At 39.5% G+C, this 20,237-nt stretch overlaps 1 protein-coding gene across 1 annotated transcript; it reads left to right on the forward strand.

The window, feature by feature from the left end:
* The first annotated feature begins 225 nt into the window (after positions 1 to 225).
* On the forward strand, positions 226 to 20,020 carry gls2b (glutaminase 2b (liver, mitochondrial)). Its single transcript, XM_034082870.1, has 18 exons — positions 226 to 505; positions 1,007 to 1,106; positions 1,191 to 1,312; positions 2,485 to 2,614; positions 2,987 to 3,066; positions 4,076 to 4,239; positions 7,305 to 7,363; positions 8,133 to 8,165; positions 8,290 to 8,348; positions 8,500 to 8,566; positions 9,947 to 9,997; positions 10,090 to 10,266; positions 10,390 to 10,521; positions 12,239 to 12,331; positions 12,417 to 12,478; positions 12,865 to 12,941; positions 14,091 to 14,154; positions 15,264 to 20,020. Exons 1-18 carry the CDS (start codon positions 333 to 335, stop codon positions 15,418 to 15,420), a joined length of 1,800 nt encoding a protein of 599 aa, XP_033938761.1. The 5' UTR covers positions 226 to 332; the 3' UTR covers positions 15,421 to 20,020.
* The last annotated feature ends 217 nt before the right edge of the window (positions 20,021 to 20,237 follow it).

Here is a 20,237-nt window from a genome sequence, read left to right on the forward strand (position 1 = left end):
AGACAACAGTATGTCTTGTTATTTTTATTAACCTGCAAAGAAAGTTATGAGAAAAGTTACTCAATACAAGTTGAATTGTATTAAGTAAAGTACTTGAGCTAAAGTTACTTTCCACCGCAGAATTTAATACACGTAAGTAAAATATCGTAAAAAAGAAAGAGTTCAGGAATAGAAAGAATACAATTCCCTACGACACCTGAAGGCAGCAGAACTTCTGTCTGTCAGTTACATCGCAGGAGCCGCAGGATAGCAGCTCTTCACTGAACCAAGCAGCGGTGTTTGCTGTGATCTTCCCCGTAAATTAGGCTGTCAGAGCGGCTTTGTGAGCAGCCATGCTCTGCCTGAGAGCCCTGCGTCTGTCCAACTCTGTCCAGCAGATCGCCAAACAGTCAGACGTTGCGAGGAAGCTCTTCATCATCCAGCCAGCATGCTGTCTGAGCACAAAAACAACAACATCGTCCCAGCGACCAACGCCGACACACTTGGACAATTTACAACTCAAAATGTAAGTGTCTCAGTGTGATAAAAACAGCTCGGTGTCATCACAGGAGTTGCTGCTGCTGGGCAATTTGACAGGCTTAGCCACATTGTAATTATGAGTTGCCTCTTATTATATTTTTTTATGAAGACAAATATATGTATAGTAACTGCTACTTCATGTGGTGTTCATTATAGATAGTGTCAGTTATCAGCATGTGGCAGCTATAAATGATGCAATCAGCACTTTGATGTTGGAGTTTCAAAACTTTCACTGTCCAAAAAACCCCCAAACAAAACCATGTCATAGTAACTTATCCGAACATGTATGTAAAGCGTATATTGCTTCTTGTGTATGCCATATTAGCGGTTTAATTGTAGATTATTTTGCATGATTGAATGACCGAGTTGTTTTTTCCCTAAGGATTTTTAAACGAATTATAATTGTAGCTATGTCTTCTGTATATAAGACTGTAATAAAGATTGCTTGCTTTATTCTTTTTTGAGACTTTTATCTTCGCTTCATCAGGAATGGCTCTTCAATGTCCCCCAGCTCTGGAGTGGAAGACATGCTTTTCTACACCATCACAGACGGAAAAGAACAAGTCCCCATTACACACTTTACCACGGTAAGTAGCTAATAAAACACCAACTATTTAAGCACTTGTCTGTCTGTCTCTCATTATAATGTCATGGTCCACTCTTGTTTGCAGGCCCTGAAGAAAACCGGCCTCCACCCGTCAGATCCTCGTCTAAAGGACTGCATGGAGAGAATTCGACATGCTGTGAACGACTCTGTTGGTGAGGTGATGATGGACAGAGAACTTTTCCACAGGTGAGACAAGACAACAACTTGTTGCAGCAGCAGGAAACTTAATTTGTAGCTGCTGATTCAAAGGAGTAATTCATCACGCAACATAATAACATTTTGCTGATATTTTACTGGCTCTACCCATCCAATGCAGTAGAGCTCTGTTCTGTTTAGTTTGTTCAAAGCACCAACATACTGACAGTTACACATGATACTTCATCAATGGAGAGGATAGACAAAGCTCACAATAAAGACTGTGTTTTTCTTTTAAAAAATTCCTATTTTATTTGGAAATACACTTACACACTTTGTTTTGATGAAATCACATTGCTGACAAGAAATAGAGCAGTTAACTACTTTCCAAAGTTCTTCACTGTGTCGTCTGTTTCCGGGACTGTTTCTCTTCTACTCAACACCTCAATATGGACTTGTATCTTGTCCCTGAATATCTTTGGTGTTTTGTTTTCCATTCGCTCCCCGCTGCAGACACGAGCCCAAACTATTTTTAGTCCAACCTTCCAAAACATACCATTCTAATGAAGCATTTGGTGTATGTGACCTGCTGCATGTCTCTGCCTTTGTCTTTCTGTGTTCTCCCCTTGTCCCCTACACATACTTTACATTGCTAATTAAAAGCTATGTATGACAGGTTCAAGAAGAATGTGGAGAAAGTCTGAACTACTACCTCTCGCTAGTGATTAGAATAGATCAGATTAGATACACTATTGATCCCTAATTGGGACAATTGCAGCAGCATGTAAAAAAGGCATTGCAAACAGGATATACAGTATCTTGCCAGAACAAGTCATTAAACATGCATGTAATCACGTCATTCTAACATGTGCATAGATAGGCAAATGTTGTACTACATGTATATAGTGAAGTATTCCCTTAACTTGATTATGTAAAACCGACGTGTGAAAGTAAGTGTTTTGTAATTAGTGTGTGTCAGGAGATGTCAGGTTTAATCACTGTCATGTTGATCAAAGCAAAAGCCTGTAGCTTAGACCGATAGCTGGCAGCTGCTTCCCCTAACAGCCGCGAATGCACACACACACACACACACACACACACACACACACACACACACACATGCACGCGCACACACAAACACACACAAACACACACAAACACACACATTCAAACTCAACAAAAGTACTCCTGAGTGCCTCTGACTTATGTTGTTTCTCTCTCAGGTGTGTCAGTGGAAACATCGTCCTGCTGATCCAGGCCTTCAGAAAGAAATTCATCATTCCTGAGTTTGATGTTTTTGTACAAAAAATAAATGAAATCTACAACGCGGTGGAAACTCAAATTGATGGGAAGGTATGCTTTTGTTATTTTGTTTCTAAGAGTAAAGAAACATAGCGTATTTTATTAAAGCCTTGCACACACATGGATAATGATTTGTATTCCTACTTAACATAATCCACAGCACATTTACACTGCATTCTCACAATTGTTTAAGAATTCAAAGTATTACTGAAGATGTATGAAATGACTGTATGTGACAGAATAAGTCATACTGTAGGAATCCTGATCATGTCCCGTTTCACTGAATTCCTGCACGAACAAAATCATTTTCTTTCAAATAACGCATCCTCTTCTGCTCAGTGCTTGATCGTTTTGAGACCTTGGTCTGTACCTTAAACTGTAATTTAACTGTTTTTGTGTTCCTCTTGTGTTTTGTGGTTTTAGGTCGCAAACTACATCCCCCAGCTGGCCAAGTTTAGTCCAGATCTGTGGGGTGTGTCTCTGTGTACAGTGGATGGCCAGAGGTAAGAGTTATGGATTTGTACTTGACTAAAACAGTCTTATAACTCAGTGGTTTTTGGGAGTGTTGTACATCTCAAAGTGGTTGACAAATCACAACAGAGCCAGCCAGCTAACCAATCAGAGCAGACTGGGCTCTGGTTTCAGACAGAGGGTGAAAAGAGGTGCAGCACAGGCAGTATGAAAATAATAAATACCATTTTGAACATTAAAGCATGTAAACATGTCACAGCAGTGAAACCTGAAAATGAGCATCATATGGCCCCTTTAAGTAGTGTGTCCTTTTTTGTACCATTGAATTAATAGAAAAAAATATGCCCATGAGTAAGACAACGAACCCTCAAACAGCAGCAGAGGCCTGTACTACGAAGCCGGTTCAACATAACCTGGATATGTTTGAGTTAGCCGGTTGGCCTAATCCAAAACATACGTGCTCTCGCTAAACGGTACTACGACGCGGGTTATCAAGTGGATCGCTCAAGCCAGCCGTGTCCTATCTAGTTAGGTGCATGTTCACATAAAAGGGGCGGGGTTAGCAACATTTGACCAATCACAAACATGGAGAAGCGCACTGACAGCGCAGCTTCATACTTCCTGAATGAAAAGTGAACCATAATATTAGACAAATATGAAGACGTTACACTTTAAACATCCATGACTTAAACACTTTATCCCGGATAAAAAATGACTTGATCGCTTTAAACTCCGCACGCGGAGCTCTGATTGGTCAGCAGGCGGTGTTTCACTGAGTTGATCTCTTAGCCTGCAACCTAACCTGGTCCGCTCAGCATAAGTTACCATGGAGATCTAGCCCGCTAAAAAGAGAACCAGTGTCGTAGGACCGGAAACCCAGAGTTTTCCCTGAAGTTAGCCCGCTAAGCGAAAATCCGGCTTCGTAGTACAGGCCTTAGGTGTTGCTTCTTAGTATCCAGCTTAATGTTTATTGGAAACATAAACAAGGACAGATAATTAGTTAATGCAGGTTCGATTAGACATTGTGTGTTCTTCCTGCAGGCACTCAGTGGGCGACACCAAGCAGCCGTTCTGCCTGCAGTCCTGCGTTAAGCCACTGCAGTACGCCATCGCCGTCCACGAGGCGGGAACAGAGAAGGTTCATCAATATGTCGGCATGGAGCCCAGCGGATTCAAGTTCAACATGCTCTCACTCGATGATGAAGGTGAGTAAGGCATGGGAGGAAATGACTGGCTGGATCAGGGCTATTACCATAGACTGTATATATAAATGGACGTAGTGTCCGTGACGTCACCCATAGGATTCTGCAGAGTTGCCGTGAAGCCCTTAGTAGGCGGAGTCGGCCACTAACGGCTCGACTGTGACGTCAGAGTCTAATCCCGCCTGCTCCAAATAAGGGCAAAGAGGCGGAGCCGAGGCGGGACCTGCTGCCTCCGAACTGGAAGTAAACAGAGCTAGCTCAAGCTAAGAAGCTAAGCTAACATGAAATACATGCATACCAAGTTACTGCTAACAGTGTAGTTCCCCTATATAAACGTTACATTCATAATCAAATGAGACAATCTGCAAGAGAATTTGCTATATTTTGTTATTCTTAATGCTTGTCATTCACACGTTGAGAAAAGACGGACTCCACCGCCCGGACCTAACGGAGCCGCAGGGGGCTAGCTCCGGGACGCCGGCTGGAGCTAGCCCCCTGCGGCTCCGTTAGCTCCGGCAGCCACCACTGGGATAATTGGGTCCCCTATTAACATTTGCTCCCGTTTAGCATTATGGGCGTCATAGCCATAGACTATAAAAGTCTTACCTAAGGCTGAATCATAAACTAAAATGTATATGTAATGTATGCATTAAGGGTTACGTCCTTAGCTGGCTAATAAGTAACAAGCTATGCTACCAAGCACACAAACACCTGCGAACGGGGTTAACACTTCTTGGAAGTTCTGTTAGTACATTCAAGCGCACAGCACGACATTTTAATTGTCTGGTATTTGTAACAATATTCCCTAAAAGGTACAATCACCACGAACACGGCTAAAGCTAAAGGGTCAAGTACAGTACTATGACTAACTAACGTTGTAGCCTCTATGGTTGTAGCCTAGCAGAGTGGACAAGTTGCTGTTAGCTGACAGTGAGGCACGTACGTGTCCATCAAAGTGACCACGCCCTAATTTATGCAAAAATGTAAACCTAATATAAATAAAAGGGTCGTGTTAGAAAACAATTCACTCACAGATTCATAATCATGAAGGTGGAATATAACTATATCGATAATAATATTTATTGCATCCATGGGTAGAAACATGTTTTTTTCTGCTGTAAAGTTGGGCATTTTAACATGGGGGTCTATGGAAATTGCTCCTTTCTGCAGCCAGTCCCTAGCGGCCCATGTATGAACTGCAGTGTGTGGCACTTCCGTATTGGCGTCCCGGCTCTTCCCCAGAGTTTGCCGCTTGGCTATTACACACTTAACGGATTATTCCTTCTTCCTGCTGAAACTGATAAATGGTCCATCTTATATTCACCGTATCATAGCTTTTTACATTTTATCTTTTTTTTCTTACAAGCAATGTACCTTTGAGCTTAGGCTCACAACTAAATTCAAAGCTACATTTCATACAGGGGCGGCGCCAGGGGGGAGCTAGGCAATCCTAGGCTGAAGCACCCCCCAGGATTGCCAAAGCACCCCCAAGAAATGTGTTTTTTTCGAAAATTATTATTATTATTTGTATTAAATTAGAACAATTATTGATTACATCAATGCAAATGTGAAACAAACAAATGTTTGATCAAAAACATAAAGCCAACACAGGTGATATGATTAGGCCAATGGCCAGCACCCATTCGATTTTTGACCTACCCATAGGCTAAATTACTTTGTGACACTTGAGTGACTTCCTGTTAGCTAGAGCGCCAAATGATTTGCTAACAGCAAAGTGAAACAAATGATTGTTTTTTAGTCCTTAAACGTCCACGTGTGGACACTCAATCAAAACCAATCAATCAAGCGAGAGGGATTCTGCACATAATAGGCCTCGTGAGTACAAGTAGCTTACTTCTGGTTCTCTGTGTTTCATTCAAGCCCTGCTCTGTGTGTGTGTGTGTGTGTGTGTGTGTGTGTGTGTGTGTGTGTGTGTGTGTGTGTGTGTGTGTGTGTGTGTGTGTGTGTGTGTGTGTGTGTGTGTGTGTGTGTGTGTGTGTGTGTGTGTGTGTGTGTGTGTGTGTGTGTGTGTGTGTGTGTGTGTGTGTGTGTGTGTGTGTGTGTGTGTGTGTGTGTGTGTGTGTGTGTGTGTGTGGTGGCCCGAGCCATTTTGTGTGCGTGCACGAGCGAGAGAGAGAGAGCGCACCGGTGAGTATCTACCGGAGATCGTTGTGGTTAGCATCTGGTGCTAGCTAGCCAAGCTAACGGGTATAAGGAGCTTTTTCAACAACAAGGTGGAGGGAGAACTCTCCTGTCAGATGGAGAGTCTCAGGTAACCTCAGCTCAGGTGAAGTAAAGGACTCTCAGTGTTTAGATAGTTAACTTTAGTCTAGTTATCTCAGTGGGTCTCAAACGGTTTGTTTTAAAAGGGGAGTGATTTGTAAAATGTCTATAAAGAAATAGAAAATCTGTTTACAGTTCTGTTTCATATGGGTGTTGTTGAGAGATGTATCTATAGATCTCTTAATGTTGCTCTCAAAGTGCACCAGATTGATGCTTTTAACTTCAATATTTAAAAAAAAATCTCATGCCCCCGGACCCCAGAGGAGGTTAGGACCCTCCTAGAGGAGGTGAGGTCCACTCCCCACTTGTAAAAATAGCACTTTACCCCTGCTTACACCTATGCCGTGAGCTGATTATCGAGCCTTCATTGTAACAGTTGCGGGTACACTGTGTGTGGTGTGGGGAGTGTTGCAGTAGAACATTCAACTGTAGCGCTGGTGCATTAATGGGAAACCCTTAATGTTTGAGCACCCTCTATGAAACATCAAGCTACCCCACAGCACCCCCTAGAGAAAATCTCTGGCGCCGCCACTTTCACATAACATATATAAACTACACAAACAATTGATTGATCATAAAAGAAGCAATACAATTAATTGTATGGGACAGGTCATGCAGGTCAGGCGAGCTCATATAGTTTTTCCCCATCACGACCTCAGCTGAATTGCAGCATGTACAGCACCTCTTTGGCTTTCAGTAAATGTTAAACTTCAGTATGATACATTTTTGTTATACTATAGATTTATGCTTCAACATTCGTCGTATCTCGTTGTCCTTTCTCCTAGATAAGCCCCACAATCCCATGGTGAACGCAGGAGCCATTGTGATCAGCTCTCTTATCAAGGTGAGCAGATGGACATGAATGGCCTGCTGTGTGATGGTCGAGTCAGCACACACTGCAAATTAATCTCCATTTAGTAAAAGTGTGTGAGCGGGATTATTGTACAAACTGTTGTTTGACATTGGAGTCACACAAGCTTTAGATTTTTGTAATATTGTTTGTATTCACAAAATGACAGGAGTCCCACTGGAAGTTTTATGAATATCATTAAAGTGTGCTAACGCTGCACAAAGTCAGCTCAAATAATCAGGGGAAAAAAGAATATAAAATGTTTGCTCTTTGTCGTGAAACACATTTACAGTGACGAATTTTAAATAATTAAATGTGCAATGTATTCTAGTTTAGAGCCTGTGGGTTGCTGAGTAAGCCTGTTGATGTGATGATGGTCTTAATGACAAAGCCTGTCATGAATCAACAAGCTATTAATATATTATACAAAAACATCCTAATGTATGACATTTGTTTTTGGTGAAATGTTAACTGGATTTGGATGTGAATGTTATTTGGAAGGTCTTAATAGAAAGCACTTTTGTGCTTTTCAACAAACTTTGTCTGCAGTCCTGTTTTGTAAAATACTTGAGCTCTGTGGTTTATGATCGGCTATCTTTCCCCTTGCACTGTACGCGCTGATAATAGGGTACTAAATTATGAAATCAGTGATATATTCATGTATCGTTTTAGCCTGTGTAATAAGTAGTACTATAAATGCATGAATGGTATGATTGTAGCAATTACAATCAACACAAGAAAATCACTCTCGCTTGGTTTTCAGCCTCGTTCCAATAAGGCAGAGAAGTTTGACTATGTAAGTACTTTTCCTATTGTCTGGTTGCACCATGAATATGAATCACAAAGACACATACAGAGTTAATTGTGTCAGTGGTCATGGATGCAGCAGTACACTTAAAATGGTGTCTTTGTTTGCCCAGGTTATGGACTTTGTGAAAAAGATGGCAGGCCAAGAGTATGTGGGATTCAGCAATGCCATGTGAGTGTAATGCAAATACATTTGAGGTATTTTGAATGAATATATCCTCGATTTATCACACATACATTGAAAGACACAGAAAAAGGCCTGTGCAATGCTCTATTGCATTATTTATGTTTTAGTACTGACCCCTCCTGCCTGTCTGTCTCAGGTTCCAGTCAGAAAAAGAAACAGGCGACAGAAACTTTGCCATCGGATACTACATGAAAGAGAAGAAGGTCAGTTAGAGAGGGCTGAAAATGTGGGGTTAGAAATTGTTTTTATTTCCTGCTGCTTAATGTTTACATACCTATATCCAACTGCACAAATTCACATGGTTTTATGTTTCCTTAGACAAATTGTAATGTTTTAATTACAGATGAATCTGCCAGTATTCAGTTTATTAACCTGTTAAGCCCGAAGGTCCCCGCCGACGGGGACCCTGATTTTTTTTATACACACTCACACAAATATTTTTAATATTTTTTTAAGAATCTTTTTTTTTATTTACATGTTTTTAATTTTTTTTTTTTTAATGGAATGAATACCTATAGTGATTATTCAATGTAATACAATGATTTTTATAGTCTGGTATCTGAAAAAGGTCAAATGGCACTGATGGGCCCAAATGGGCCCAAATGTGCCCAAAGCTTATTCCGCCTGGACTTTATTTTCATAAACCTCTCTAAAAAGGTCAAATGTCACTTGTTTTGCCTCAATCTTGATACAGGGTACTTATTATATGTTATAATTTGGATTCCTAAAGCTTTTAGGCTACTAACCCATCATTCAAGGTTGGTCTTCACTATAAGTAATGGGTTTTCTTTAGGCGGAGACAGGAATTTACATTTTTATGCTATGTTCCATCTGAATTTACTCTGACACAGAAACATCTATATTGATTCTGACACTTCTACATCCAACTCACAGATGTAACCTTGCTTTGATAACAAAAAATATTCATATAAACCTTTTAGAAGTGAAGTTACAGTCATTTGTTCTGGGAATGTCATTTTCGAGCCTGAAACCTGAAAAACAGGCTCGGGGTTTGATTTATTATTCAATCAATTAGAAACTGTGAAAAAAGTAGCAATATTACATCAGTTTATATTCAAATAAAAAAGAGATAACATGGGAAAAGTTGAAACCTGTAAAGATGTGGCTTTGACGAATCAAATAGTGTAAGAAAGTCAAGCTTTATCACTACATTGTCTTCATAATGTTCTTATCTTTTCTTTGTTTAATAGACCTACAAGTATATATAAGAGAGAACACCATTTTAAATTATGTATCGTTTAGGTTTGTATTTACCCAAATTAGCCTTTATCCATTTTCGCTACCGTCATTAATTTGGTTGACCACCGATCTTCAACTGAAGTTCCTTTTAGATAGCTTCTCTGTATATCTCCAACACCGCTGTGTGCATCAACACTTTATCATGTTATAGTTATAAAATAACATTGAACCCTATTTAAGGGGCCAGAATAAGAGAGTTTTGCAACCTGACAGGTATAATCTTGATTTTTTGCTGGTTGAGAAATCATAGTATAATTGAACAGCGCTAGGCCAACACACTTTATTCAATCCAATAGTCATGATGATTATCGTTCCTTCACCAGTGTTTTCCCCCAGGAGCAGATATGATCGATGCCCTGGACTTCTACTTCCAGGTAAACTGCTCTGCCATGGAGCTTATTATTCAATCAATAATCATGAGTAGCGTGAGATTGATTTAAAATGTATTTTCCTCTTTTGTTCTTAGCTTTGCTCCATCGAGGTGACCTGTGAGTCAGGAAGTATTCTGGCTGCCACGCTGGCCAACGGAGGAATCTGTCCAATCACAGGCGAGCATGTCCTGAGTGCCGAGGCAGTGCGGAACACTTTGAGTCTTATGCACTCGTGTGGCATGTACGACTTCTCTGGCCAGATGGCTTTTCATGTGAGTACAGATCAAAGTTGTGCAAGCTCAGAAGCATCAAACATAGAATCTGATCTCTTCAGTTGTTCAGTCTGTGGGAATTCAATGTCTTTTTGTGAAGTGAAGTAAACTCTCATCTCCTAGGTGGGAGTGCCAGCCAAATCGGGGGTGTCCGGCGCCATTCTGTTGGTCATCCCCAACGTCATGGGGGTGATGTGTTGGTCTCCTCCTCTGGACAGAGTGGGAAACAGTGTTCGGGGAATACACTTTTGTCTGGTGAGGGCAATATGTTACCGTTTATGAAGTTGTGCCTTTGTATTCATACGCTTTATGGTAAAGTAGAGATACTTAAATAAGAGTAGCACAATATCATAGCATCTGATGGCATATGTTTTGGGTATTGCTGTCTGCTGGTGTTTTCTGTGTGTTTTTATATAGTCACTCAATGGCTCCAAAGTCTGACGTTTTTAAATCTTACAAGTAACTTTCATTGCTGAAGAAATTAATAAGGACCTGCTTAGTTAAACACATTAATGTTGATTTAGAACACAATTAAGGTTTATTCTTCCAAAACCAGAAACTTAAGAGTTTAGGCTCAAGCGATCAGTATTAATGATTGTTGGAAGGTGCTTACAATGATTAATGGAGCCAGGGCTCTCGACTATCTTTTTTCACCATCCTCCCAGAACCGTCCCGAAATACAATCTCTAAGCCGTCCTGAAATTAATGTGGACCGTCCCGAATTTAAAATGTTAGTTTTTCTACATTATCATTAGTTAACATCATTCAAAGTGACCTTTAACATGAATAAAACATCATCATTATCATCAATCATTAGATGATAATTCATCAACCTTTTTATTTGAGTAAATCACATAAACAAAGGCCAAATATATTTAAACAAACACACACATAACCAAACACACACATAACCACTAACCAGGATGACAGTCTGTAACACAGTCAGGAGACCTTTACAAACTGCCCCGGCCCCTCGCACACAGACGGGAGAGAGAGATCTCGTCTGGATTGGAAAGCTCGAAAATACATCATAGACGCATGTTTTAGTCTTATTGCATATTAGAAACGGAGTTGGCGAAACTAAAACTGCGATATAATGTGTATGTAGCAATAATACATATTTCATATATTTTTTAAATGTCTCCAGTACCGATAAAAAGTCCGATAACGTCGGAGCTTAACATTACCACTGTCTTTAATAACTCCGGCCCGGGGTCCGTTTAATACCGGGGCTCGGTACCCATCCCTACGTGGGGAGAGGCAGCATATTGCTAAGGACTAAATACGATGGAGAGTTCTCATCTCAGCCTTATTACCCATAGGGGATGAAGAGGAGTAAGTAAATAAAGAGGCCGTGCGTGCGTGCGTGCGTGCGTGCGTGCGTGCGTGCGTGCGTGCCGGTTTCATTTTCATCGCCGTTTGTAGTAGAGTTAGCAGGGTATTTTTATTTTAACTCTCGTCCCAAATTCGTCTCAAAATATTTTTTTATCCTCCCTGACACTATATTTTTCGACGACGGAACGTCCTTAAGCTCGAGCCCTGAATGGAGCACAGTTAGTTTGTGGCTTTTAACTAATAAAGTAAAACCAGTGTCCTGTGATGTAGCAGTTTACATCCCACCAGTGACTCCATAGGTTTAATGGTTTTAAGGCTCATAACATCTCTAAGCGGTTGACCAATCCATACAGAGCCGGCCAGCTAACCAATCAGAGCAGACTGGGCTCTGGTTTCAGACAGAGGGTGAAAAGAGGTGCTGCAGTATGAGAAAAATAAAGACTTTATTGAACATCAAAGCATGGAGACATGTCACAGTGGAGACACTACATACTAATATGAGCAGAATATGTCCTCTTAAATCTTGTCTAGTTTTTGTTTGCATAATACTTTTCTTTGTCCTAAAGCATACAAATAATACATATGTTTTCCTGAGTATTCTTCCTCTAACAGTTATATCCTCTCTTATCGCCCTCAGGAGCTCGTTTCGCTCTTCAATTTCCACAACTATGACAACTTGAGGCACTTTGTGAAGAAGCAGGATCCTCGCAGACCAGATGGAGACGACAGGGTTTGTTTATTTGTTTGTTCTTGCTTGTATGTCAAATGTGGTTTCTGCCTCCCATGTTTAAGTTTCTTTTTGCTGTGTTTTGCAGAACAAGTCTGTATTTAATCTGATGTTCGCTGCCTACAGTGGAGATGTGTCTGCCCTGAGAAGGTACATCTCCAGCAAACCTGAAAATAGTTTTTCTTGTATAACAAATTACCTTTATAATGTTAACAGGCGTGGGTACTGAAAACAATAAGAAGGCCAACAAATGATACAAATGGAAAACACAAGTATCTTAGTTAAGTTTATTAAACTGCTTTAATGCTGCTTAGCATGGATCTCACATATTTAGAGGACACTTTATGTATTCATTTCAGTCTGGTTTGTGAAATATAACAGTCTGTCTACATCATTTAAAACAATCATAGAGCCACTTTCAAGTCAATGCTGAAATAGGTTTTTATAGTTTCATATTGGTATGACTCTGTGGGAAAACGTTTTATTTTATGTATAAAAAGTATAATCAATTGTACTTACTCTATTTATTCGTTCAGGTTTGCTCTGTCATCCATGGACATGGACCTGAAAGACTATGATTCTCGAACCGCTCTACATATCTCTGCAGCAGAAGGTGAGCTCCGCATGATCTGTCCTGATAATTAGTGAATGAGCAACACTACATCTGTAATGTTCCCAGGTGGGGACTGGAAGCGCAACTCAGATACAGACAGAAGATTGGAGAGCTGTTTTGCTTAAGCCTGATTCAAGCAGAGTCAAAACCAGGATATCCATCAGTCAGGCAAACAATTCCAATGAAGGGCGACAGTCAGAATAGGGATCCAAAGCCAGGGGATCTGTCAATCAGACACACATTCGGCAGAAAACTCGAGGTCCGAAATCAGGCAGTAAGGGTCAGAAACGGGCAGAGCAGATATACCGGCTAATACAAACTGAACGCTGGAGAGCTTGGCAATACACGTAGCACAATCTTGCAGGGGACAAGTGAGAGTGAGGTGGTGTTTGTACTGTGGGGCTAATGAGGGAATGAGCCAAATAAAAAGAAGACAAGTATGAACTCCAATAAAGTGAAAATTAACCACTTATAGATATCCTGATATAAAACTACTATTACCACAGACTCAAACGCTGTGCCCAACATCAAAGCAGGTGAACAAATGACTGTTTTACTTAAGCAAGAGTAATGTACACAGAAATGAGGATTGGTTTAAACCACTCAAGCGAACCTGTATCAAACACGTTAATTTGAGTTGACAGGGGACTTGTGTTTTACTTGCAGTGTATGTAAACGGCTATAATTAGTGGATCTATGGAGGCACCGTTGCTTTGGTTCACATTCACATAACTCAGAGAAGCCTTTGGTTGATTATTCATCTTGTTGTTGTTGTGCTTTAAGTTTATTCACAGCACAGATTTATTTCTCTGCTGCTGTTTCTTCAACAGTAACATTTCTTAAAAAGAGCCTTGTAAGCAAGTCATCTGTTTACAAGATGAAATGGGTGTTATATTTTTCCTCCAAATGAAAAAGCTGTGCACTCTTGAATAGTGATCATTCTTTTTTCCCATGTAGTGTGTGTCTCAGCAGCTATATTTCACCCACTATTTGTCATTGCTTTGGCTTGCTTGGGGCAATATGATTTAAAGCGGTATGCTGCTCTAGCATTGTTTTCGACACCAAGTGGAAACAGTGTTTTTAGATAAAGATTGTCTCTAACTCTATCTAAAGGGAAACTAAACGGTTGTCTTTATGATTTATTTTCAGGTCATGCAGATGTGGTGAAGTTCCTTACTGAAACCTGCAAAGTCAATCCATTTGTAGAAGACAGGTGAGATCTTTCTTTCTATCCTTTTCTTTCATTTCTAAACAGCTAAATAAAGCCTTTTAACAGGATCACATATGTTGACTTCTTGTCTGTTTTATGTTGTTTTCAAATGGAATTCAAAACATTTCCTATTCTTTTTTGTGAGCTAATTTGGCTGAGAATTAAATGTAACAGTATATGCTTCTTCCCACCCGTCACCCGTGAGGTGATTTCTGATCAGTTTTTCCCTGAGCAAATCAAGTCAAAAAATGTTTTTGAAATTCAGTAAAAATGGTACCATTATAATTGAGAGCAAGACATGCATGGCATAACGACAACCACTTAGAGGAGGCACTTAAAGTAGCTTATATTACAATTACGTAAAATGCCACTAAAATGGCAGTCGTCTAGTAGAAGTTGAACTTTTGGAAATGTTTTTTTTTGCAATTTGGAAACTTGCTATCACAAACTTTGTATCTCCATTATAAACATGCTCACACAAAGAACAACTATTTTCGTGCTGAGCCAGATGTGGATCCCTATTCCATATTGGCAGAATTTCCAGTGTAAATTAATAAATACATCCTAAGAGTGAATCTTTTTTAGGTTAATTTGTCTTTACCTACTCATTTGAATTTGAAAAAAGTTGAATACTTAAAGGTGGGGTACAGTAGGTAATTTTGGAGAAACCGGCTCGAGTGTGCTAGAATTTGAAAATACACAGCCGGAGAAAACCTGCCACTTCCTTATAGAGCCCCTCCTCCAACACACACGAACGTGCACATGACCAATGAGGGCACGAGATAAGTTTGTGCCCCGATGGAAGGCTGACAGGCAGGTAGGCCATCCAGTTACTTTAGCCGGGCCGGCTAAAATGATTGGTCGTGCTTTTTACAGTACTACGGCTTCCACAGATGACATTTCTTTATGGATTTGTTGTCAAAGCACTTCAGATATTCATTGCTATCGGGATGTTAAGAGCATTCCATGGAATATAACAACAAGTGTATCTCGAGCCGGTTTCTCAAACTTACCTACCCCACCTTTAAATGTGCACTGCTGAGAATCCCCCTGTATGTTTAATCAGCTGATGACTCTCTTCACCGTTACCTTTTGTATCGGTTGCTGTGCAGGTGGGGCAACCTCCCGGTGGATGACGCCTTGCAGTTCGGACATGTCGAGGTGGTGAAGCTGCTGAAAGAGTACCAGCAGGTCTGTGAACAGCAGCAAATGCCTCACACTAAGGCTGAGCATTCGACGAAGCTGGACACCATCGAGGGCATGTTGTGATGGATTTAAATAGATTCCCCAAACTGTAAGCTGTCAGGGCAATTGTGCAATGTGTCAAGTTTTGAAATATGTAGGTCTGTTTGTAGCGACTCAAATGAGTGCCAAATAGAGACCATCATTTGACCGTATGAATATATATGAACTATGCAAAGAGCAGTAAAGGAAAAGATTCCTGAGTGAAAAGGAAAATGACAGAGCATAAGAATTGAATATACTCTTGACAAGAAAAGACTATGCAATCAATAGGCAGATAACAAATAAGACAACAAAAAGTTGTCTGAATATGACATTTGTTGGTTGGTGTCCTAATAACTGCCAACACATCTAACATGAATTAAAATCAGTTCTGCTAGAAAACAATATGAAGCTGGACACAATGTTCATGTTAAGATCCATGTAGGATTAAATGTAGCAGAGGGTCTCAGAGATTTGATAAACTCCAAAGATATTTATATTTGCAATGCTTAACATGTCTTATAACAGTACATTTTTACCGTTATCTATTTTTATTATTCTATTGTGCCTTAATGAAACATTAAAATATGTTAACCTATCGGACATGTTTGGATTGTAAAAGGGAAACAAGGGAACACATTGTGCCCACTGTAGGATATACTGTATATATTATGTTCTTCATCTGTAAATAAGAGCATTTGATTGCTAATAATACATTATTATACATAGACTAATTACATTTATGCACATTTTGACTGTGCATAAACAAGAAATTCCAACTCATTTATGTGAAATATTTTGCCACTAAAGACATGCATTAAACATATTTTAATTATCTGCCACCCAGAGTTTCATTTTGTGCTGATTTAATTTTATTATACCTCATGCTGTCAGCAATTTGTTGTTTAGCATTAAGCAGCATCTACTACTAAATCAGCTTAATAAAGGACATGATGAAGAAGCAGCAGGAGTGGTGTAGTGTTGTCACCAGGTGGTCTGAAATGCCGTACAAGATTTAAATGTATTATATTTTCAAGGAAACAGACTATAAAGGATTATCTAATGTAAGCTGAGTCATGGCCAGCTCATTTCAACACACTTATAGATAATAGAGTTGATCAGTATTGAAAGACTGTCCCTTTACTGACCTGGTTTATGTAGCTGATGTAGGCTGAGATGCAGGCAGCGTGCACGTGTTTCAGTTTCCCTCCACCAGGTGACACTGTGCCACCATCAGTGGACGTTCCTGCAGACCCACAGTACATCAGAGGTGTACCGAACATAGAGGCTTAGATCCCTGAAAAGAAGCACATAACAGAGCAGAAAGGAGCCTGACATCCAGAGAGAATGCTGCCTCAGGTACAGACTGCGTGGTGCTGACACGTCCAACACCTTCCTCCGCCACAGAGACAGACGGCTGGGCAGACAATGTTAGAAAATACACTTCACAAAAACATGAATCTAATGTTTCATTTGCCAAGATAAAATCTGTAAAGCTAGACGGAAATACATTTAATTTTCACAAGATTGATGAGTGAACTGTTACCCTGACATCGTCAAGCAATCTCATCAGCTATATTTTAATTGCTTAGTTTTGTATGCACGATACAATTGTATTTTTAAACATGGAACTGTCACATTGATCTCTTTCAGCAAAGGGGTCTTCGCCCTTTAAAAAGAACCCTTAGATCCATGATCCTGCCAAAGAAAGTCCAGTAACAGAACCACACGTTCTTTTTTCCAACATGTCAATGATAAGAAAAAAGGTTGAGAGAGTAGGTATGAGGGAAGAAAGACAGTTTTTAAAAGTTGGTGTTGATATTAGCCGTGTTTGCACTGACTCTTTAGGGATAGCAATGTTGGTCTGCTGATCAGACTGAAGTATTTACAGCAATAGATGTATTGCCATGGATATTTTTTGTACAGATGTTCCCCAAAGGATGAATTTTAACTATTTTAAAAGTCCCCTGACTTTCTTTCTATTGACATATTTGATGTTGAGTGAAATGTCCCAACAATTATTGGATGAAATTGTCATGAAGTCCTCCCCAGGATGACTTTAACAACTTATAAGGAACCCTTTTAGTGTTGATCTTTTTTAATGGAGTTGCTGATGTTGCGTGCTGGTAATGAAAATGTTTGACTATTTGCACATGAAGAATACAAAAGAAACTTCAGTTTTTCGACATAATTGAAGACATCCAATTACTTGCCAAATATCTTCCAATGGGATTGCCAAAGAGGTAATCAACTAGCAATATTCCAAATTGTTTCAGTTCTTTCTGATGGTTCATAATAATTTGCCAGAAGTGCTTATTTACTTGTCTAACGGGTGTTCAGTGATTTTATGAGGACAAAGTGTGGACAGTTGACAGGATGTCCAGCTGTAGTAGGAGTGACCTCAGTCGACAAACTTCAGGAGACCCATGAGTCAAACAATGTGAACAAATAATTCCTTCACATAAAGTTTGACACTGTTAGGAATAATTTTCTCCGCAGTGACCCTGACAGGTTTTTATTACAAGAACATGATAATTAATCAAGCAAAATATAATAGATGGGTCGTAATGAGTTGTTTCTCATTATAGCCGGGAACATAACCTCCCCACAGAGATATTAGAGATGACCTTTTGATTTAGTCCCATCAGCTGCAATGTTGTTAGCTATTATTTGTGCTGATTAACTCGGTAATTATTTTCAGAGTCTTCACTGTATATCTCAAAGTGATGTGGTGAAATTATTAATTATCTAAAGAGCCATTGTGTTGTTGTTAGAAAGTAGCTCATCAGGATGAACAGGCCACATCCCTTTGCCTCCAGCTTCTGCTTTTCAAGTCCCCAGCTGAACGTAATTAGGACACCTGGGGGAGGCGGAGCCAGGGGCGGACCTGGTGTGTCTGTGCAGCAGGGAGACAGTATAGAGACAAAGAGGAGGGGAGCACATAACTTCTGCTTTTCAAGCAGTGTAACTCTAAATAAAGTCTTCTCTATATATTTTAATGTTGACAGTTGTTTAAAGTAAGTTTGAAGATGTACTCAAGTTACATTTTGAGGTACTTAACTTTAACTTGATTACTATTTCAAACGTTTTACGTTGGACACCTGTTTCCCTCAAAGTATATTACAAGTTAGAATTTTCTCTTACTCATCAGTCATGCAGTGTGTGTTCCATTTAGATACAAATGACACCAGATGTCTGCGGTGGATTCAGCGGGACAATGACAGGCATTTTCTGCAGCATGTCAAGCCATTATCACTCCGTATGGCCACGCTGCTGCAGAGACATATCAGCATTTGTTCTCTTTAATATGGCACTGAGTACGACATGAGAATCAGAAAATACCTGATCCATGTTTCCCTTACAAGTAAACATGCTCTAGTGATCTTCATGCAACTACCTTAAATATTTGAAAACCCTAAAGGAGTTTTTAAACTGTGACACAAAAGAAATCTATATTTTATGGGGGATCCAACCACAGAGAATATTAGCCTACCCTCCTAAAACTTTGGTTTGGGAAGGATATGGATATACATGTTGACTTTAATAACCACAGAGATGTCAGACTAAACCTCAATCATAAGTGTCATGTGGTTTTTCAAACATTGTATCATGAAGGTCACATTGGAAATACTGAGAGTTAGTGCCCGATTGTGATTTTAGGATTTTTGACTTAGAGTTTATCTCCAATAGGGCAAATTGTCTAAGTATACAGATATATGTAAGTGTCATATTTATTTGCTTGGGGTTTTCTGTTGTCTTGTTTATTTACATGCACGTTTTTCTCTTATGTGGGATCATGTTGTGCTCCTCTTCCCCCTTTTGATGTTTTCATCTAAATTCTAGCTCATCTTTTCTGACAGCTCTCTCCTCCCTCTGAGACTGGTGCAGATTGATATATTTTTTAACCACAGATGGAAACACATCTATTGTTTACGGAGCCAAGGGGATTTTACTAGGTTTTGATTTGGAGCTAATTTGACAAACAGGTTCACACATTTAAAGAATATTTTTTAGGGCATCCATCTTAGAGGCTGCATATATTCTGAATGTGCGCTTCTATGAGTTTCTGGTAGGAATCCCGAATAAAGCACACTTATAAGAATACACTGCATTAGAGCTAAAGGTGTACATTTTAATATTTCCATCCTTGTGGCCCTCTTATATATAAGATATCATTGTTTGCAGTAAGCATGTCTGAAATATTGATGTCAGTTAGAGATGTGTGTATGATTTTCAATTATTTCAAAGAACCTAATTCACACTATTATAATTTAATAATCTCAAATTATTGTTTGGGTCCACATAACACGCTAGTATGTAGATGCTGTAGCTCAGCTTATTATGTTGTTATGTTGTTGATTGTAAGAATATGATGATAAACACATCTGTGCAATTATGAATTATATAAGGGTTTTTAATAGTTTGCTTTCTAAGACTTATTCCTTTTACAAAATGTTGTTAAATGTTAAGTTTAATTTGATTGTATTTTCACAGTTAATGTTATACTTTGTTTCGAGCCTTTTCCGTGTTGCACAACTGCTTGGTTGTTAACAGGGTAATGTGTCTTTATTAACTTGTTAAATGAGCCATGTTGGAATTTATCACAGTCTGTTTACCCTTGGCAATAAAAAACCTTTCTAAAGAATGTCAACTGCTCCAATGAAAGCAGTATATAATCATCCCTATTTGCGACAGTTTAACTGGTTTGGAATTAAATTGAGTATCCAAATGTCTTCTCACACAAACTTCCGGACATGAAAAATGACTCATTGACGCTGCTGTCTGAATAGATCTTCTGCCTCTAAATTATACTTCAACTCAACTTTGCTCTTATAAATCTTTATATGCACCACAACAAATGA

The sequence above is a fragment of the Pseudochaenichthys georgianus genome, chromosome 5, assembly GCF_902827115.2.
Source record: "Pseudochaenichthys georgianus chromosome 5, fPseGeo1.2, whole genome shotgun sequence".
NCBI lineage: Eukaryota > Metazoa > Chordata > Actinopteri > Perciformes > Channichthyidae > Pseudochaenichthys > Pseudochaenichthys georgianus.